Source organism: Geotrypetes seraphini, chromosome 3 (assembly GCF_902459505.1).
Source record: "Geotrypetes seraphini chromosome 3, aGeoSer1.1, whole genome shotgun sequence".
In the NCBI taxonomy this organism is placed as follows: Eukaryota; Metazoa; Chordata; class Amphibia; order Gymnophiona; family Dermophiidae; genus Geotrypetes; species Geotrypetes seraphini.
Window position 1 is genome coordinate 331,092,840 of NC_047086.1, and position 20,127 is coordinate 331,112,966.

Here is a 20,127-nt window from a genome sequence, read left to right on the forward strand (position 1 = left end):
CCAGAAGGTTAAGATGGCAAACAGGTATGCATAACTTTAAAGAACACACTTCTCCCTCCGTATTTGCAGTATTTGCGATTTTGATTATTTGCGGTTTTTAGCTTGCTGGCTCCTCCCCCCCAAATTACGTCAGCTTGCATAGAGAAATCGCTGATTCCAAGCGTATACCGAAAGAATCGCCGATTCCCAGCACTTTCTTCACCATGTTTTGTCTCTCCTTCAGGAACAGGCCAGGTCTCCCACCATGTTATTCACGGTTTCACCATAATTCACGATGGTTTTTAATAGAAAACAGCGAATAACACATGAAAAAGTTACTCACGTTTTTTCTGTATTCGCGGGTCTGTTAATCCCCTATCACAACGAATATGGAGGGAGAAGTGTATACTGTATTAGTTCTTAGAACAGATGCTAGGAACTGGGAACATGAAGGGTTTTTTTTATTTTCCGTCGGGATGTCGGGTATTGTGCTTACGAGTGACTATTCTCTCAGGAGGGGAAAAGAGAGGAGGAATTTAAATTTTACTGACCCGTTAATGCTCAGTTCTGGTAGAGAGCAGCTACTGGTTGGAGTTATGATAGGCAACAAGGCAAAGGAATTTATGGGGTCTTAATTGCTATTAGTTCACAAGAGAATGTAAATAGCACCCATTCAGAAGGATTTAGAGGGTGAACTTTGATTCAGGGTTTGGGGAGATTGAAAGCAAGAGTAGATCATCCCAAGTTAAACTGCTGTGTTGACTCTGAAATGGTTACTATTAAATAACTAAGGACCCCTTTCATCAAACCATGATAGAGCTTATTACTGTGGGCCAGTAAGGTAAATGCTCTGACGCTCATGGGAGTTGAATGCTCTACCATACTTTGCTAAAAGGGGCCCTAAGGGGCTCATTTTCAAAAAAGATAGATGTCCAAAAGACAGCACAAACCAGCACTTGGACAATCTACTAGTCAAAACATCCAAGAGAGCATTCTCAAAAGAGACTTTCAAGATATCTTTCTGGTCGTTTTGTCTCCAGTGTGTCCAAATCTTAAGGGGGCATGTTAGAGACCAACACTTTCCAGCCTCTATGACATATTCACCTGGCTCTCGTATGTCGGTGCAGAAGGGCATTCTATGGATTACTGCAGAGAATGTCATATAAAAAGTCCCAGGTACAGATGTCACTATAACTTTCTTATATTGTATGGTGAGCCCTCCAAAATCTACTGTATCTACATAAAGATGACATCTGCAGGCATAAGGGCTATTGTTGTGGTGTACTGGAAACCTCCCCCCCACCCCCACCCCCCCCCCCAATAAAATCAAATGCTCCAATTTTAACCCACTTGTTAGTTCACAGATTCCAAAAGTAAGATAACAAAAAATAATTGTTAACACAATTACTAATGCTGTCACACCTTCATTTTAAATAGTATAGGGGTCCTTTTACTAAGCTGTGATAATAGGAGGTCTTATCAGTGGTATAGCAAGGGTGAAAGGCATCCATGGTGGTGGCGCCTACCCCGCCCTCTTCTCTGCCCCCACCTCATCTGCTCCTTCCCTGCCCCCTCCTGCTGTGCGCACATGCCCCCTTCCTTCCCCCGTACCTCTTTAACATTCCCGGTACGAGAAGCAACCCCAACCTGCTGTTTGCACCAGCATCGGCTCTTCCTCTGACATCACTTCCTAGGCGCGGGTCCAGGAAGTGACATCAGAGGAAGAGCCAACGCTTGCCCAGGCAGCAGATTGGGGTTGCTGCTTGCGCTGGGAACGTTAAAGGAGGATGGGGAAGGGAAGGGGCATGCATGCAGTAGTGAGGACATTAACTGTTTTTTCTGAGGCCCTCCAAGTACCTACAAATCCAAAATGTGGCTCTGGAAAGGGTTTGATTTTGAGACCACTAGGCTAGGGTGTTTGCTATGCCATGTTTAGGGGTGGCTAGAAGGCAGGGGAAGTGGCTAGGAGGCAGTACTTGTGGATCAGTTGACCTGTATTTGCTCACATGTTAACAACTCTATTATTCTGTCTCAGTACATGTCCAGTTTAATGTGATTTTGGAAGATCAATAAAAAGCTTAAACATTCTCTGTGACTTTGTGGTCATATGCATAAGGAGAGCCACGACACACTGAGATGCAGTAGTATACTTCATTGATGAGCCAGATTTGTGCCAGCTCTTGTAATAGTATGATAATCTGGCACACAACCTGACCTGACCTCTATCGCTCTTCCATTCTGTCTACTAAACATATATTATCACACAGAGGAGCCATAGGCAGCCAGAGAAAAACATACAGGACACCTACATATATAAACAACTGTCAAACTTTTAGTTTTTTTAAAAAAAATTTCAAACAAAGCTATTATAAAACATAAAATCGGGGGGAGGGGGGGTGAAGTAGGGGGCACACTTAAAATGGAGAAAGGTGAAAGGGCACAACAAAAAAGGGCTATTTATATTTGGGAGGAGGGAGCTACCTCAGGAGCCAAAAGCTGTTGGAGCTACCTCAGGAGTGGGGGGTGGGGGGTGGGGGAACTAATAGCATTGGAAGGGATCTTGGCCTTAATTAGAAGCATGGCCAAGGGTAGCTATGATGCACCCTTGACCATGCTCTAGCCTCTCCATACGTCTTTCTAAAGTTGTTAGTCGCCGGTCCATGGCCTCCAATCTCATCCCGATCCTCTCCAATATACCCAGAATCCCAGAGGCAGGTGCAGGAGCAGGAACACCTCTCACTGGAGCTGCACCTCTCACTGGAACTGACTGAGCCACTGCTTGGTGTATTGGAGAGGGAAGGGGAGGAGGCAGAAGGCCATGCTCCTCCTCTAGTGATTTTGAAACCCCTTCCCGAGGCTGGTCCAGCTGCTTCTGTGGGGGCTCATGGGATCCATGAGGGGCAGATGAATGAAGGAAAAGGGGTTGAGTGTGGCCTGTGGAAGTAACAGGGGAGGCAAGATGGGCATGGCCAGGGGAGATCTCTGCTTCCTCTTCTTCTTCCACCCATATTCCTTCTTCTTCTTCTTCTTCTTCACTTTTTTCCTCCTCCTTCTCCCAAGCAACAAGTCCTGCTTCTGTGGCAGCACATCCAGGGGGTGCTATAGGTGGTGCCTGAGCTAGACAGAAGGGAAATATAGGAATTATTATATTCATTTACGCCATTGCCTACACATTTGGCCATGACATATTCTAAAATGCACGTAGTCACCTGGGAGTTGACTATGGGGTTTAGGCACCAACCGTTGCCTTTGGCTTTGACATTAGCACCTAGTAGCTGGCATAGAAGTACATATGAGGTGGAGATGGATTCACTTCTCACCTGCCTGGGCATGCAGTTCATCCCGCATCTTCTGGATGAATGCAGGCTCAACCCGCCGCAACAGCCGTCCCCGTTTCCTCAGGTCTTCCATCTATATGGAGAGAGAGAAGGGGGAGGGGAAGGTTGGGTGGCAGCTGCATGACATATTTCATAGAGCAGTATGACATGGCATCCATACTCATGCCTCCACCTTTATTTCATGGGCCAGTACCCATACATTCTGCTACCCAACACATTGTTGATAGGGTGACTTACTGGTGGTATGTTAGAGGTTAGAGGGCCTACTCATGGGTTCAACTCATGGGTTCAACTCATAGGAACATAAGATTTGCCATACTAGGATCAAGCCCAGCTTACAAATATCTGCCAAGATCCCAAGGATTAAAACAGGTTTTCTGCTGCTTATCGTAGCACTGGATATCATCTAAAACGTCTGCCATGAGTTTTCATAGTCTCTCGAGAGACTACGGGAACTCACAGCAGCCATTTGGGATGAGTGATCTGCAGGGGGAAAGATCGCTCCTGAACCGAAAGACCGCTAGACCACAAGGTAAGGTCTGGTGCACTTGGCTGCAGCTTGGGTATTAATCAACTTAAGGAGGGATGTGGGGGTGGTCAGAGCTGGCCCAAAAGTTATTCATGAATTCTGAATATTCGCAAGCCTGCTTTGCTCCTAACTCCCACGAATATTGAGGGAAGAGTGTATAGATATAGAGAAGAGGTGAGGAGTAGCCTAGTTGTAGAGCCACTGCCTCAGCACCCAGAGGTTCTGCAAGTGTGTGGTACAGTGGTTTGAGCTTTAGCCTCAACACCCTGAGGTTGAGGGTTCAAATCCCACACTGCTCTTTGTAACCCTGAGCAAGTCACTTACTCTCCCATTACCCCAGATACATTAGATAGAGTATGAGCCCACCTGGACAGATAGGGAAAAATACTCGAGTTCCTGAATATAAACCACTTAAGCTATAAGTGGTAAATAAATACTTAAATAAATCAAATTCCAGCACTGCTCCCTGTGACCATGCACAAGTCTTAATCTTCCATTTGCCCCGGTTCAAATTAAGTACCTGTATATATGTAAACCGCTTTGAATATGTAACCATTTTAATGTTGTAAAATTGACTGTTTTGTGTAGTTTATAAAATGTGACTAAAAATACCTTGACTACTTACACTTCTAGGGAAGGAAGCTTGCTTATTAAATCTGATGGTCAGTCTCTCCCAGGCCCTTCTATATTGCAGGAAGCTCCTCCTCCTCCGGCCTGGGAGGACAAAATAATGATGCTCTTGGGGAAGAAACAGCCTGGCTAGCAGTCTAGAGTCTGCAAACCCGAAAGCAGGTTGTCTCCTTGCAGCCATCCTTTAAAGACATGTCCCTCTTTACTCTTTTATACCTGCCTAGATTCTCTTCCCCTCCTCTTGCAAAAAAAAAAATAAAAACCTCCTTCTGTTCTTTAACTGTTTTGGGAAGTTTGGTTCTCTGCTGACTTTAAGACATATTTCCTCTTAACAAAATTGTTTTAAAATCCTGTGTATTCTGCTCTAGGAAGATAAAGGCTTTAAGTTTTGAAAATCCAGTTTTTCTTCACTGTAGTAAGAGAGCGCATCCTTCTCATAGGAAAAAGGGTAAGAAAATTGTGTTAATTATTTAAATCTTGTGTGCACAACTTTGAAAATCCTGTGTTTTAAGAGAGCAGCAGATTTAGTAAATTAATTGAGATTCAGAGCTTTGGAGCTATTTGCCTTTAATTAGGTGCTTAGAAGGGAGGGGCCATTTCCTGGGGACTGTGCTCTGTGTGAAAGATTGCTTTATGTGCTTCTAAAAGCTAAGTTACTCAGAATTTCATATTTCTGGTCCTTTTCTTATTGTAGCATTTTATATAACTGCCTAGATTCTCTTCCTGCTAAGGGAAAAAAAAGACCCTCTGTTACTTAAGTGTATTGGGAAGTTTGGTTCTCTGCTCTCTGCTGACTTTAAGCCATATTTTCTCTTAGCTTCCTTTTCTTAGGAAACATTATAGGAAAACTGTGTAACTTTTTAAATCCTTTGTATTCTGCTCAGGTAGAAGGAGGGCTTTTAGAAAATCCTGTTTTTCAGCACTGTAGTAAGAGAGCATAGCCTTCTAATAGGAAAAAGGATAAGAAAATTGTGTTAAAATCCTGGGTGCACAAGCTTGGAAAATCCTATGTTTTAAGAGAGCTGCAAATTTGGTAAATGAGTTGAGGTTTAGAGCCTTGGTGCCGTTATCTAATTCAGCGCTTAGAACCAGTGTTTAGCAGGAGGGGCCATTTCCTGAGGTGATCCTTCTCTCCAACACTCCATTCATATCTACTGTATCCAGTGGCATTGCGAGGGTGAGAGGCCCCCCTCCTGCCACACACAACACTTCCCTACCCACGAACCTCTGTAACGTTCCTGGCGCGAGCAGCAAAGTTGCTGTCGTGCCAGCGTCGGCTCTTTCTCTGACATCACTTCCTAGGTGAGGGTCCAGGAAGTGATGTCAGAGGAAGAACTGACACTGGCACGACAGGAGCTTGGGGGTTGCTGCTCATGCTAGGAATGTCACAGAGGTATGAGGGAAGGGAAGTGGTGCACAGCAGGAGGGGGCAGGGAAGAGGACCGGTGCTTGCACTCTCACCAAAATGATTCCTGGGGCAGACCCCCTCCCCCCTCCTCTTACTATTCCACTGACTGTGTCCCTCCATCTATTTCTCATCTAAATTCTGTTAGTGTTCACATGTGATACACATTCTGAGATCTCCTCTGCCTCTGAACTGTCCTCTGACATTGGTGTTTCAGGTCTATCTCCCTCCTTTCTGTGTCTAGGTATTTTCCAATTTCTGTGAGTGTTCTCTGGTGAAAATACAATCTGCCCTATGGTTAACAAGTGGTTTCCATGCACAATTTTAACAGATCCCTCTTCCCATTCTGGACTTAAACCATACACAGGCAAATCTTTCAACTTTTCTTCTACAACATATGGGGTAGACTGCCATCTGTTAGCAAGTTTATGCTTATCAGGTATTTTACAGTTTTCTAACACTGTCACCTTTATCTAAAACAGTATTTTTAACCTTTAAATCAGGGGCAGGGAACTCCGGTCCTCGAGAGCCGTATTCCAGTCGAGTTTTCAGGATTTCCCCAATGAATATGCATTGAAAGCAGTGCATGCAAATAGATCTCATGCATAGTCATTGGGGAAATCCTAAAAACCCGACTGGAATACAACTCTCGAAGACCGGAGTTCGCTACCCCTGCTTTAAATCATATCTTTGCTTGCTTCTTTTACCAAGTTAGTATGTAGACTTGACAGCTAATCTGTAGGCCTCTCCTAGCTGTTCTTTTAACTTTTGCACATTCCCTTTGAATGTCTGAGGCAATGAACCATGTGCTGAAACACCAGAACATAAGTCAATAGGTAATCCAGCTTCCCAACCAAACATCAGAAAGTATGGTGAATATCCAGTAGCAAAGCAAAACCAAGAAGAACAAAAATCTCTGCAGAAAAATGCAAAAACAAACAACAGAAACGACTGTCCACTGACTTTTTTTACATTGAACATTTGGTTTCCTCAAATATATTTTCTGCCATCAGTGGACAGTCGTCTCTGCTGTTTGTTTTTGAATATCCAGTAGCATTGTTACATGCAGTGGCATAGTGAGGGTAGAAGGCACCCTCCCTTCCCCCTTACCTCTTTAAATCTTCTCTAGCACAAGCAACTTCTCCAGCCTGCTGCTGGCGTTGGCTTTCCCTCTGATGTCACTTCCTGGCCCTGCGTCCCATAAGTGATTTCAGAGGGGATCCAGGCAGGCACAAGCAGCAGGCCGGAGAAGTTGCTTGCGCTGGCGAAGATTTAAAAAGGTACTGGGGGTGGAAAGGAGGGTACGAGTGTGACATGGAGGTTGGAGAGGTGCCTGCACCCATACCACGAGAATGCCCGGGACACCTTACTACACCACTGATTATATGCGCCAAATAACACACTTACTGACTCCAATCTCTTTTATGCATGGTCTGTCGTGTACCCAACATGTTTAGAAGTGTCCTGTTAAATCCTACAGGTCGAGCAGGGGTATCAAAGTCTCTCCTTGAGGGCCGCAATCCAGTCTGGTTTTCAGGATTTATCCAATGAATATGCATGAGATATTAGCATACAATGAATGCAGTGCATGCAAATAGATCTCATGCATATTCACTAGGGATATCCTAAAAACCTGACTGGATTGCGGCCCTCGAGGAGGGACTCTGACAACCCTGACGTAGAGGATCTCTTTGTCTTGAGGATGATAAAAAGAGTAAATTTCAGGTGAGGAGTAGAGTTCTTCAGGGTTTGGCGCTTTCAACGTTATTATTTAATATTTACATGGCCACAATTGGTCAGCTGTTTCAATCTTTAGGGGGTCGAATGAATGTAGAAAAGACTGAGGTAATGTTTGTGGGGAAATCTGACCGGGTTAATTGGTCAAAAATATTGAAAGTGATGGATGAGGTATTATTGGAGAGGAAGTCAATGACAGTCCTGGATCCAGGACTTACAATGGATTGTCAACTGGTAAAGACAGTGCAAGTATGTTTTGCACAGATATATTTATTGTATCGTTTAAAACCATTGCAGGCACCATTTGACTTTCGTGCCGTTGTACAAGGAATGATTTTGTCATGGCTGGGCTACTGCAATGTCCTGTACCTGGGAAAAACTAAGACCAGGGGCAGGGCACTGCAAGTGGTTCAAAATGCTGTGGCTAGATTGATAACTGGAACATCAAGATATGAGCATATCTCCACCAACTGCATTGGCTGCCAGTTGTATTTAAAATTCAATAGAAAGCAATTATGTTATGTCACCAATTTTTATATGGTACAATCCCTGAATTTTAAAAAAAGTTTGATGTCTTGGTATCAACCATTAAGATCATTGCGCTCAGAAAGTTTAGCATTGCTGAAAACAAAGGCTAATCCTAAATATGTGGAAACGAATGCCATGACTTTTATTTGTGCAGAAGTTAAGTTGTGGAATAGCCTTGTTGGTCATATTCGAAAATGTAGAGACAGGAACTCATTTAGGGAAATGTTAAAAATACAACTATTTTTTAGATGCATTTCTTTGAGCAATTGATCTTATGTAAAGGTTGAATCTTTCTGGTTTTGTTCCTATCTTGTTCTAATATTTTATAATATTTTATGCATGTAACTTTTTGTAAACTGTTTTGGAAAAAACGGTATAGAAATTTAAAAAATAAATAAATAGTATGGGGCTCATAATCTAAACAAAAAAAACAGGAGGGGGCTTAAGGCCCCACCTGTGGGTGGGGCTTGAGGCAACTGGGTCAATCAGGCCCTAAGGCCTGCCGTTCTGAGGATGACAGGCCTGCTGGACAGACAGGCTTGGGACTCGTCCATCCGGTCAACATTGTTAAGGTATCGGGCGGGAGTGTGGGGGGTAGTGGGTGGGGGTCGGCAGGTGAGAGGGGTCTCGGGCTTCGGGGGGGTTGAGCGGGGGTTCGGGGGATGATTGGGGGACTGCATCAAGGGCAGGAAGGCCTGGGATCCCTCCTGCCCATATCTTAGTGGGTGTCGGGGGTAAGGGTTTCATTGGGGCAGGAAGGCTTGAGCTGTCTCCTGCCCGATTCGATCGGGGGTGGGGGTGGATCGCGGCAGGGGAGATAAGACATCTCTCCTGCCGCGATCATTGCTGGGTGGGTGTGGATGTGGATTCTGTAAGTGTAACCGGTGTTCTTTTTGACAGACACCAGTTACAGAAGCCAGCTTTTAGGCGAAGGACTGGTGTCAAAGTTCCTCCTCGAGGGTCACAGTCCAGTTGGGTTTTCAAGATTTCCCCAATGAATATGTATGAGATCTATTTGCATGCCCTGCTTTCATTGTATGCTAATAGATATCATGCATATTCATTGGGGAAATCCTTTGACACCCTTGGCCTAAAAGGTCTGGTTTTCGGCGTTTGGGACTTAGGCTTTTTTGGGGGTTCTTTATTCTATTGTAAGTGTAGACGTAGTGGTGGTCTGGGCGTTTAAACAGCTGAATGTAGAAGCAGGCCATTATAAAAAAAAATAAAAATCTCCTTTTGGACTTTTTTTTTTTTTTTTGAGAATGGACATTTTCCCTGCTTCTACTTTCAGCGTTTAGGGCCTAGGCCAGAATCCAATCAGGTTTTCAGGATTTCCCCAATGAATATGCATTGAAAGCAGTGCATGCAAATAGATCTCATGCATTTTCATTGGGGAAATCCTGAAAACCCGACTGGATTCCAGCCCTTGAGGACTGGAGTTGCCCATGTCTGGCCTAGGCTAAAAGGGGACTTAGACGTTTTTTTTTATTATGCCCCTCCACGTGACTTCCTTATCCTAGCCACCTGAACAATTTCTTTTATAAGTCTGTTTTCAAAGTCTCTTCCCTAATCACTATGAATACATGGAGACCTTAATTTAGGATTACCAGATTTTACATATGTAATATCCAGACCCGCACAGTTCCATTCATCCCTGCCCCGTTATGCCCACACCACAGCCCTGCCTCCTCTCTGCTCTCCTACTGCCCTGCGCACGCCACTTCCCTTCCCCCGTACTTTTCTAACGTTCATGGCGCGAGTAGCAACACACAAATTGCTGTTATGCCTGTCAGCTCTTCTTCTGATGTAACTTCCTGGACCAGTGCCAAGGAAGTGACGTTGCAGGCAGATCCCACACAGGCGCAACAGCAGGTTTGGGGGGTTGCTGCTCACATCAGAAACGTTACAGAGGTATGGGGGAATGGAAGCAGCTTGTGTGCATGGCAGTGGGGGGGGGGGGGGGGAAGAGGCGTGTAGGGGTGGGGGGCAGAGAAGAGGGTGGGGGAGGGGCACCTCTCACCCTAGCTATGCCACTGATCCACACCCCAAACTCTCAAATTTGCTGGCTGTGGCCAAGTAGTAAGAGTATCTATTTTTTGCAAGTCTGTGGCCATTCCTCTTTGTGACACAATAGAAACATAGAAACATAGAAAGATGACGGCAGAAAAGGGCTACAGCCCATCAAGTCTGCCCACTCTACTGACCCACCTCATTAAGTCTGAGTGCTAATGACCTAGTTCCTTAACTCGACCCTCGTAGGGATCCCACGTGGATGTCCCATTTATTCTTAAAGTCGAGCACGCTGGTGGCCTTGATCACCTGCACCGGAAGTTTGTTCCAGTGATCTACCACCCTTTCTGTGAAGAAATACTTCCTGGTGTCACCACTAAATTTCCCTCCTCTGAGTTTGAGCGGGTGCCCCCTTGTGACCGAGGGTCCCTTGGAAAGAATATGTCGTTTTCCACCTCGACACGACCTGTGACGTACTTAAATGTCTCAATCATGTCACCCCTTTCCCTGCGCTCCTCTAGAGTATAGAGCTGCAATTTGCCCAGTCTTTCTTCGTATGAGAGACCCTTGAGTCCAGAGACCATCCTAGTGGTCATCCGCTGGACCGACTCAGCTCGAAGCACATCTTTACGGTAATGTGGCCTCCAGAATTGCACACAGTATTCCAGATGAGGTCTCACCATGGTTCTGTAAAGTGGCATATGACTTCAGGTTTGCGGCTGACGAAGCTTCTATTGATACATCCCATCATTTGCCTTGCCTTGGATGAGGCCTTCTCTACTTGTTTGGCAGCCTTCATGTCTGCACTGATGATTACTCCCAAGTCCCGTTCTTCTGAAGTCCTAGCTAGTGTTTCTCCATTCAAGGTGTATGTGTCCCCTCCCCCCCCCCCCACACACATATTTCACCTCTGCTTGACAGAATTTACATTTATCCAGATACTCCCTTGGGTACTTTATTGAGTTGATAGAACCCCAATGGATATATTAATGCAGTTTTTTTCTTATCTGCCTCACTCATAGGGATCTGGTAGTACCTATTACGTAAATCCAGAACAGAGAATCATTGACTCCCAGTTAAGGAATCCAGGACATTCTCTATTCTAGGGGTAGTGTATTGGTCAGGGATAGTTCTAGCATTCAGGGTACGGTAATCAAAACATAGTTTCACTGACCCATCCTTCTTTCTCAGCACTACAATGGGAGAAGCATTAGGGCTGTGAGGAAATAAAAAAAGCTCTGAGGAAATAAAAAAAGCATCAAAAAAGGGAAGGTTCATATATTCAAACGAGGTAAGGCCTCAGATCCCTGTCTGTTGCCCAAAACTCTCAAGCAGACCAGACTTGAAAGGAAAAACCCTCCTTCCTTCCAAAATATTTACTAAGAATGTTAATCTCAAAAGCCGTAAATGTTCAATTCAGTTGCTTACCTTCAAAAAGCTGGAAAACTTATTTCCACCCATTCGGTCATAACAACTCGAATACATGCAAAACATTTTTTTACAATGAATAAATCCACTTTACAGTTATGCTCACAAATCGGTCGCTTCTGTTATTCTCCAGCCACTGCTCATTCTTTGCGATCCAACCGACAGTGGCCAGCCAGCATTTCGCTACGTCAAGGAACATAAGAATAGCCTTACTGGGTCAGACCAATGGTCCATCTAGCCCAGTATCCCATCTGTGCGGAGGCCAATAAAGGTCGCAAGTACCTGGAAAACCCCCCACAGTGTTCCATGCTACCGCGTTGGCTCTCCCTCTGACATCACTTCCTATACATGGCACCCGGAAGTGACGTCAGCGGGAGCCAACGTGGTTGTGAGGAGCACATTGAAGTTGTTGCTCATAGCGGTGAACAACTAGAGGTACGGGGGATGGGAAGGGGGCAGGGGGGATGGGAAGGGGGCAGTGGGGATGAGTGGGAAGAGGAGGGGATGTGGAGAGGAGGAGGAGTATCGGCGCTTCCCCCACCATGATGGTATCCGGGGTTAACTGCCCCCCTGCCCCCCCTTACTATACCACTGAATGAGGTGTTTTCCCTTTCAAGTCTGGCCTGCATGAGAGTATTGGGCAGGAGACGGAGATCTGAGGCTTTTCATTCTTTGAATACGTGAAGCTTCCCTTTTTTTAAGTTTTGTGGATTTTTTTAGAGAGTTATTTTCTTTGTTTGATTGAATCTCATCTCTCTACCTGCTTACTTTAGTGTGTTTAGGCTTAGAAATGATCCCTGCCTGCATGAGTTCTTCCAGGTGTTTCCCAATAACAGCTAAATTACCTGGGGTCATCCTCCAGGACCTTTCTCTAAATGGGGTGCCATTTGTGAGGCATATGCGATGTTCTACTCCCTTAACACACCCCTCGTCCGTCAGGCAATGAAAAGACATTTACTCTCTGTGCCGGTTTTTGCTGTAATCTGGCCTTCTACTGAGGGGGGGAATGAGAGAGTCACCAAGCTAAAATACATTGGGATCTATGTTCGGAATCGGCCCTTGCCTTGGTTCCACTCTCTGTATGGCCTCTATTTTGCTCACTGTGGCTCTTTGCCCCAGGGGGTATTTGAACAGGATGAGATGATTCATTCCTCATCCGAGCAAATACCCTTCTAGCCTTTCCCCCACCTAGTGGAAATATGTCAGGCTTTACTAATAATCCTGCAGGCAACCTATCTTCTACAGAGGCTTCAATAATTATTGTCTTGCAGTTAAGGGTGGCATCAACAGTCAGTTGGCTACTTGTTATGGGTTCAAACCCACACTGCTCCTTGTGACCCTGGGCAAGTCACTTAATCCTCCCATTGCCCCATGTACATAAGACAGATTGTGAGCCCGCCGGGACAGACAGGGAAAAATGCTTGAGTACCTGAATAAATTCATGTAAACCGTCCTGAGCTCTCCTGGGAGAATGGTATAGAAAATTGAATAAATAAATTAAACATCCAACACCTCCAGGGGGTATTTCAATGAGGTGTTTGCTTCATTGCTTTATTTTATCCACCTGGTCTGACCATGCCTCCGCCAAATGAAGTAAAACTGTAACAGCATGACATCTAGAGCAGGATATCAATTCTGATTCCCTCTACTTTCCTGATAGGCCTGCAACAGTCTCCCAAACATGCCCAGCAACACAGGAATTTTAGATTTAAACTGTGAGGGAGCCCCCAGGAAAGAGACTTGGGAGCAATTGTAGACAAGTCAATGAAACCATCCGTGCAGTGTGCAGCGGCGGCGAGAAAGGCCAACAGAATGTTAGGAGTGATTAAGAAGGGGATCACAAACAGATCTGAGAAGGTTATCACGTTTTTGTACCGAGCCATGGTACGCCCCCACCTGGAATACTGCATCCAACACTGGTTGCCGTACATGAAAAAGGACATAGTACTACTCGAAAGGGTCCAGAGAAGAGCGACAAAAAAGGTTAAGGGACTGGAGGAGTTGCCGTACAGCGAGAGGCTAGAGAAACTGGGCCTCTTCTCCCTTGAAAAGAGGAGATTGAGAGGGGACATGATCGAAACATTTAAGATATTGAAGGGAATTGATTTAGTAGGTGAAGAGAACGAGAGGGCACTCGCTAAAGTTAAAAGGGGATAGATTCCGTACAAATGTCAGGAAGCTCTTCTTCACCCAGAGAGTGGTAGAAATCTGGCACGCTCTTCCAGAGGCTGTTATAGGGGAAAGCACCCTTCAGGGATTAAAGAAAAGGTTAGATAAGTTCCTGCTGGACCAGAACATACGTAAGTAAGGCTAGACTCAAATAGGGCACTGGTCTTTGATCTAAGGGCCGTCACGTGAGCGGACTGCCGGGCACGATGGACCGCTGGTCTGACTCAGCAGCGGCAATTCTTATGTTCTTATGACAGACCAATATTAAAGCTTCCAATTTCTGAGTTTCCCCCAAGAAAGACTGCGGGAGCTCCATTGACACTGTAGTGCCCCCTAGCTTCAGCACAATCTTGTCCCAGTCACACAGTGAAAGATCAAAGGCCTGTTTTACAAAGCTGCAAGGTAACGGCCCTGAAGCCCATAAAGGGCTTTGGGGCTGTTGCTGCACGGCAGCCGTTAGCGCGGCTCTGTAAAACAGGCCCCAAGTGTCACAGTGGTCTGTTGGTAAAAGTTGGAATCCCCTAGGACAAAGCCCACTTCCACTGAGGTTTTAAAGAATTTCTGGGTGCATATAGGATACCCAGTGAGACACCAGCAAGAAAGAGACCATCGCACCAATTTGCAGTTCTCAATCAATAATTTTATTGCCTACCAAAGATGTTTCAGGAATTTTCAGAATACTTCAACCATTAAAGTGTATTTAGATACATTTTAAAACAGATAAAAACACTTAAAATTGGATAAAATCAGGTAAAGAGCTTCAAATTGAATATTCTAATTAAAAATGTATTTAAAAAAAACACATTAAAATCTTTAAAATTTGTTTAATTCCTGCATAAAGTGCTAACAATCTCTAAAGTGCAAATATTTTTTCTCTTCCTTCCCAGGTCCCAGCCAGAGGTTTATTAATAATAAATGAAAGGAACCTCAGATAAGTATCATTAAGTTTTCCTCTCACTCTACAATAACTGTGTTTTTGAAGTTCTATTGCTTTGTGTAATTTTTATCTTTTTCCTTTACAGGTACCACAACAAAGGAGACTCCTCTGTGTCCTTTTTAGTTTAATTTCTTTTCCAATTCAATGTGTCTATCTTTATGTTCTACCTTGCAGGAATCAACCTCTTTTCCAAAAGTGTCAGTGTCTTTTCAAAACCAAGTAACATAGTAGATGACGGCAGATAAAGACCCGAATGGTCCATCCAGTCTGCCCAACCTGATTCAATTTAAATTTTTTTCTTCTTTGCTATTTCTGGGCAAGTATCCAAAGCTCTACCTGGTACTGTGCTTGGGTTTCAACTGCCAAAGTCTCTGTCAAATCTCACTCCAGCCCATCTACACCTTCCCAGTCATTGAAGCTTTCCTCAGCCCATCCTCAACCAAAAGGTCATAGACACATACCGTGCAAGTCTGCCCAGTACTGGCCTTAGTTCAATATTTACTATTATTTTCTGATTCTAGATCCTCTGTGTTCATCCCACGCTTCTTTGAACTCCATCACAGTTTTATTCTCCACCACCTCTCTCGGTAGCGCATTCCAGGCATCCACCACCCTCTCCGTAAAATAGAACTTCCTAACATTGCCTATGAATCTACCACCCCTCAACCTCAAATTAAGTCCTCTGGTTTTACCATTTTTCTATCTCTGGAATAGATTTTGTTCTACGTTAATATCCTTCAAGTATTTGAACATCTGAATCATATCTCCCCTGTCCCTCCTTTCCTCTAGGGTATACATATTCAGGGCTTCCAGTCTCTCCTCATATGTCTTCTGGTGCAAGCCTCCTATCATTTTTGTCGCCCTCCTCTAGATCGCTTCAAGTCGTCTTACATCCTTCGCCAGATACGGTCTCCAAAACTGAACACAATACTCCAAGTGTGCCTCACCAACGACCTGTAAACGAGCATCAACACCTTCTTCCTTTTACTGGCTATGCCTCTCTTTATACAGCCCAGCATCCTTCTGGCAGCAGCCACCGCCTTGTCACACTGTTTTTTTGCCTTTAGATATTCGGACACTATCACCCCAAGGTCCCTCTTCCCGTCCGTGCATATCAGCCTCTCACCTCCCAGCATATAAGGTTCCTTCCGATTATTAATCCCCAAATGCATTACTCTGCATTTCTTCACATTGAATTTTAGTTGCCAGATATTAGACCATTCCTCTAACTTTTGCAGATCCTTTTTCATATTTTCCACTCCTTCGGTGTCTACTCTGTTACAAATCTTGGTTTCATCGCAAAAAGGCAAACTTTTTTCCATCTAACCCTTAAGCAATGTCAATCACAAACATATTGAACATGATAGACCTCAGCACCAAACTCTGAGGGATTCCACTACTCACCTTTTCTTCCTCTGAGTGATTTTCATTAACCACCACCCTCTGGCGTCTGTCCGACAGCCAGTTACTAACCCAGTTCACGACTTTGGGTCCTAACTTCAGCCCTTCATATTTGTTCAAGAGCCTCCTATGAGGAACCGTATCAAAGGCTTTGCTAAAATCTAAGTAAATTACAGCTAGCATATTTCCTCGATCCAGCTCTCTGGTCACCCAATCAAAAAATTCAATCAGGTTCGTTTGACAAGATTTACCTTTAGTAAAGCCATGTTGCCTTGGATCCTGTAACCCATTAGATTCTAGGAAGTTTACTATCCTTTCTTTATTTTTCCATTTTCCATTATTTTTCCAACAACCGAAGTGAGGCTTACCGGCCTGTAGTTTCCCGCTTCATCCCTGTGACCACTTTTGTGAATAGGGATTACATATGCTCTCCTTCAACCCCAAGGAACCACTCCCGTCTCCAGAGATTTGTTGAACAAGTCTTTAATAGGACCCACCAAAACCTCTCTGAGCTCCCTCAGTATCCTGGGATGGATCCCATCCGGTTCCATCACTTTGTCCACCTTCAGTTTTTCAAGTTGCTCATAATACCAGGTAGGTATTGTCAGGTTAATACAAAAAAACTTGGTTGAGCACACAAATAAAAATTATTTAAAAAAAATGGAGCCTTGGCTCTTCAGGCCCTCGCTGCTTTTTTGCGTAAGATACCTTGTTGTCCTTCTGCCAGCTGTCACTTGGGTGTGTCGGACTGTACCACCAGGATCAGGATTGCACCACCAACTGACCTATCTTAAGAAAACTAAAGGGAGGCAAGACCCTATCTCCCTCTATTGTGAACTAGGTCAATGTCTTCAGAGGTGATGAATCCATGTATTGCTAGCTGGAAAAATAAAATAACTTTAAGGTCCCTGTGCTGAACCTCCCATCCTGTGGATTGTCGCAGCTGATATTCACAGGCTCTATCAATGGCAATAGTCACACCAGCCTCGGTCTCTAAAAATCACCAAATTATACAAAATTCCAGTTTTCCCACTTCTCTGCTGTAACTTTGGAACCCTCAATCACTCTGTCACAGCACTACTGCAATAAAGAAACATGTCCAAGGGAAGGCGAAAAAAGAACAAAGGTGAACCAGCTTGGTTATCCAAAGAGGTGAAAGATGCAGTGAGGGAGAAGAGGAACTCATTTAAAAAATGGAAACGAGAAAAAATGACGGAGGCCTGGAACTGTCACAAAATCAACCAGAAAAAGTGTCATAAAGTGGTAAGAGACGCCAAAAAAGTCTATGAAGAAAAGATAGCGCAAGAAGCCAAAAACTTCAAGCCCTTTTTTAGATATATAAAAGGAAGGAAACCAGCAAGAGAGGCTGTGGGCCCTCTCGACAACCAAGGAAGGAAAGGGTCAATTAAAGAAGACAAACAGGTTGCCGATAGGTTAAATTCATTCTTTGCCTCTGTCTTCACAAATGAGGACATTTCAACAATGCCAGACACAGGGAAGATATTCACCGGAGGCATAGAGGAAAGCCTCACAACAGTAAATGTGGAGTTGGACATGATATATTTTCAGATTGACAAACTAAAAAGTGACAAATCCCCTGGACCAGATGGACTTCACCCGAGAGTATTAAAGGAACTCAAGGAGGAAATTTGTGAACTATTACAATCCGTAGCTAATATGTCAATTAAAACTGGGCAAATACCAGATGACTGGAGGATAGCAAATGTCATCCCAATTTTCAAAAAGGGATCAAGAGGTAAACCAGGAAACTACCGACCTGTGAGCCTCACATCGGTTCCTGGGAAGATAATTGAAGCACTAATCAAAGACAACATTGTACAGCACTTGGAAGATCACAACCTAATAAAGGATAGTCAACACGGTTTCAGGAAGGGGAAGTCATGTTTGACAAATTTACTTCAATTCTTTGAGAAAGTGAACAAACAAATGTATAGTGGAGATCCAGTGGACATAGTTTACTTGGACTTCCAGAAAGCGTTTGACAAGGTCCCACATGCAAGGCTTATGAAGAAACTATTAAGCCATGGATGAGAAGTACACAGATGGATCGGCAAATGGCTAGAGAATAGAATGCAGAGGGTTAACATAAATGGGAAATTCTCGGACTGGGAGAAAGTGACTAGCGGCGTGCCCCAGGGCTCGGTTCTTGGGCCTATCTTGTTCAATATTTTTATAAACGACCTGGAAGAGGAAACATCATGCAATATAATAAAAGTTTGCAGATGATACAAAACTATGTCGGGCGGTTGGCTCTCAAAGAGACTGCGAGGATCTTCAGAAGGATCTGAACCAGTTGGAAACGTGGGCGACAAAGTGGCAGATGAATTTTAATATAAACAAATGCAAGGTGATGCATCTAGGAAAGAATAACAAAGAACACGAGTATAGGATGTTGGGGGTGACATTAGCTAAATGCGAACGAGAAAAAGATTTGGGGGTACTGATTGACAGAACCCTAAAGCCATCGGCTCAATGCCCGCCGGCGGCAAAGAAAGCAAACAGGATGTTGGGCATGATTAAGAAGGGGATCACGAGTAGATCGGAAGATGTTATAATGCCACTTTATAGAGCAATGGTCAGACCGCACTTGGAGTACTGTGTCCAACACTGATCTCCATACCTTAAGAAGGATATAACTCTGCTGGAGAGGGTGCAGAGGCGAGCCACGAAATTAGTCAAAGGTATGGAGAATTTGAGCTACAAAGAACGCCTCGGAAAACTGGGACTGTTCACCCTCGAAAAGAGAAGACTGCGAGGGGATATGATAGAGACTTTTAAAATATTAAAAGGATTTGACAAAATAGACCAGGAAGCAGCATTACTGACTTTTTCAGATGTGACACGGACAAGAGGTCATAGCCTGAAACTGAGTGGCAGCAGGTTCAGGACAAATGTCAGGAAGTTCTGTTTCACACAACGAGTGGTGGGCGCTTGGAATGCTCTCCCGCAGGAGGTTGTGGCGGAGACTACTGTTCTGGGTTTCAAGCACAAGTTGGATGCATACCTTCTTGCAAATCACATTGGGGGATACGGTAAATCCGGGGCTCCATAAAGGAGTACCTAAATGGGCCACCGCGTGTGCAGATCACCGGAATGGATGGACCTCGGTCTGATGCGGTGAAGGCGTTTCTTATGTTCTTATGTTCCTCAACATTTCATGATTTCTGAACCGCAAGGTAAAAGCGGAATAGAAATCAGTAATGTAATGTAATGTAATGATAAGTAGAATTTAAAACGTTTCCTCCTTATGGCTAGTTCACTTAGAATTACTTCAAAAATGTTTTTTTATAATGAGATCTTTAATTTAAATTTTCATAATAACTCAGCCTCAGATATTTTAAGGTTACTTTGAGATCTCAAACATCAGCAGAACCAGCTTAGAGATAAGGGTTTCTTTAAAAATCCTTTACTGGGAATATCTTTAACTAGTGTTTAAGCCCGTTACATTAACGGGTGCTAGAATATATGTCTGTCTGTGTTTCTTTCTGTGTCTCTCCCTGCCCCTGTCTCTTTCTTCCTTTCTTTCTGTCTCTCTCCCTCCCGCTGTCTGTCTTTCTTTCGATCTCTCTCCCTCTCGCTATCTGTCTTTCTTTCCGCTGTCTCTCTCCCTGGCCCCCTTTGTCTGTCTGTCTGTCTTTCTTTCTGTCTGTCTGTCTCTCTCTGGCCCCTTGTCTGTCTGTCTTTCTTTCTGTCTCTCTCCCTGCTCTCTGTCTTTCTATGTGTCTGTCTTTCATTGTCGTGTGCTGTCTGTCTTTCTGCATCGCTCCATTGTCCTCTTCTATCTTCCCTCCCAAAGCAAACCAAGATTTCTCCCTGGCCCCCTTTCCTTCTCCCCCCACTTCCCTGTGCTGCAGCAGCATTGCCTCCTTTCCTGTGTAGCAGCATTCTTCCCCCCTTTCCTGTGCAGCAGCAGCAGCATTCCCCCCCACTTCCCTGTGCAGCAGCAGCATCATTCCCCCCCACTTCCATTTGCAGCAGCAGCAGCAGCTTTCCCCCCCCCCCCTTCCCTATGCAG

At 44.4% G+C, this 20,127-nt stretch overlaps 1 protein-coding gene across 1 annotated transcript; it reads right to left on the bottom strand.

Moving 5' to 3' along the window:
• Positions 1 to 1,767: 1,767 nt before the first annotated feature.
• LOC117356378 lies at positions 1,768 to 7,005 on the bottom strand. The gene is made up of 3 exons (XM_033935512.1): positions 6,992 to 7,005; positions 3,300 to 3,390; positions 1,768 to 3,096 (listed from the first exon to the last, which is right to left on the bottom strand). The coding sequence occupies exons 2-3, from the start codon at positions 3,388 to 3,390 to the stop codon at positions 2,546 to 2,548; spliced, it is 642 nt and encodes a 213-aa protein (XP_033791403.1). The 5' UTR covers positions 6,992 to 7,005; the 3' UTR covers positions 1,768 to 2,545.
• Between the last annotated feature and the right edge of the window lie 13,122 nt (positions 7,006 to 20,127).

What these genes read in the sequence shown, in the direction of transcription:
- LOC117356378 (XM_033935512.1), bottom strand. Translation starts at nt 3,390, where the DNA reads ATGGAAGACCTGAGGAAACGGGGACGGCTGTTGCGGCGGGTTGAGCCT. An exon ending in TGAACTGCATGCCCAGGCAG is followed by an intron (nt 3,097 to 3,299) that starts GTGAGAAGTGAA and finishes CCTTCTGTCTAG; the next exon opens with CTCAGGCACCACCTATAGCA.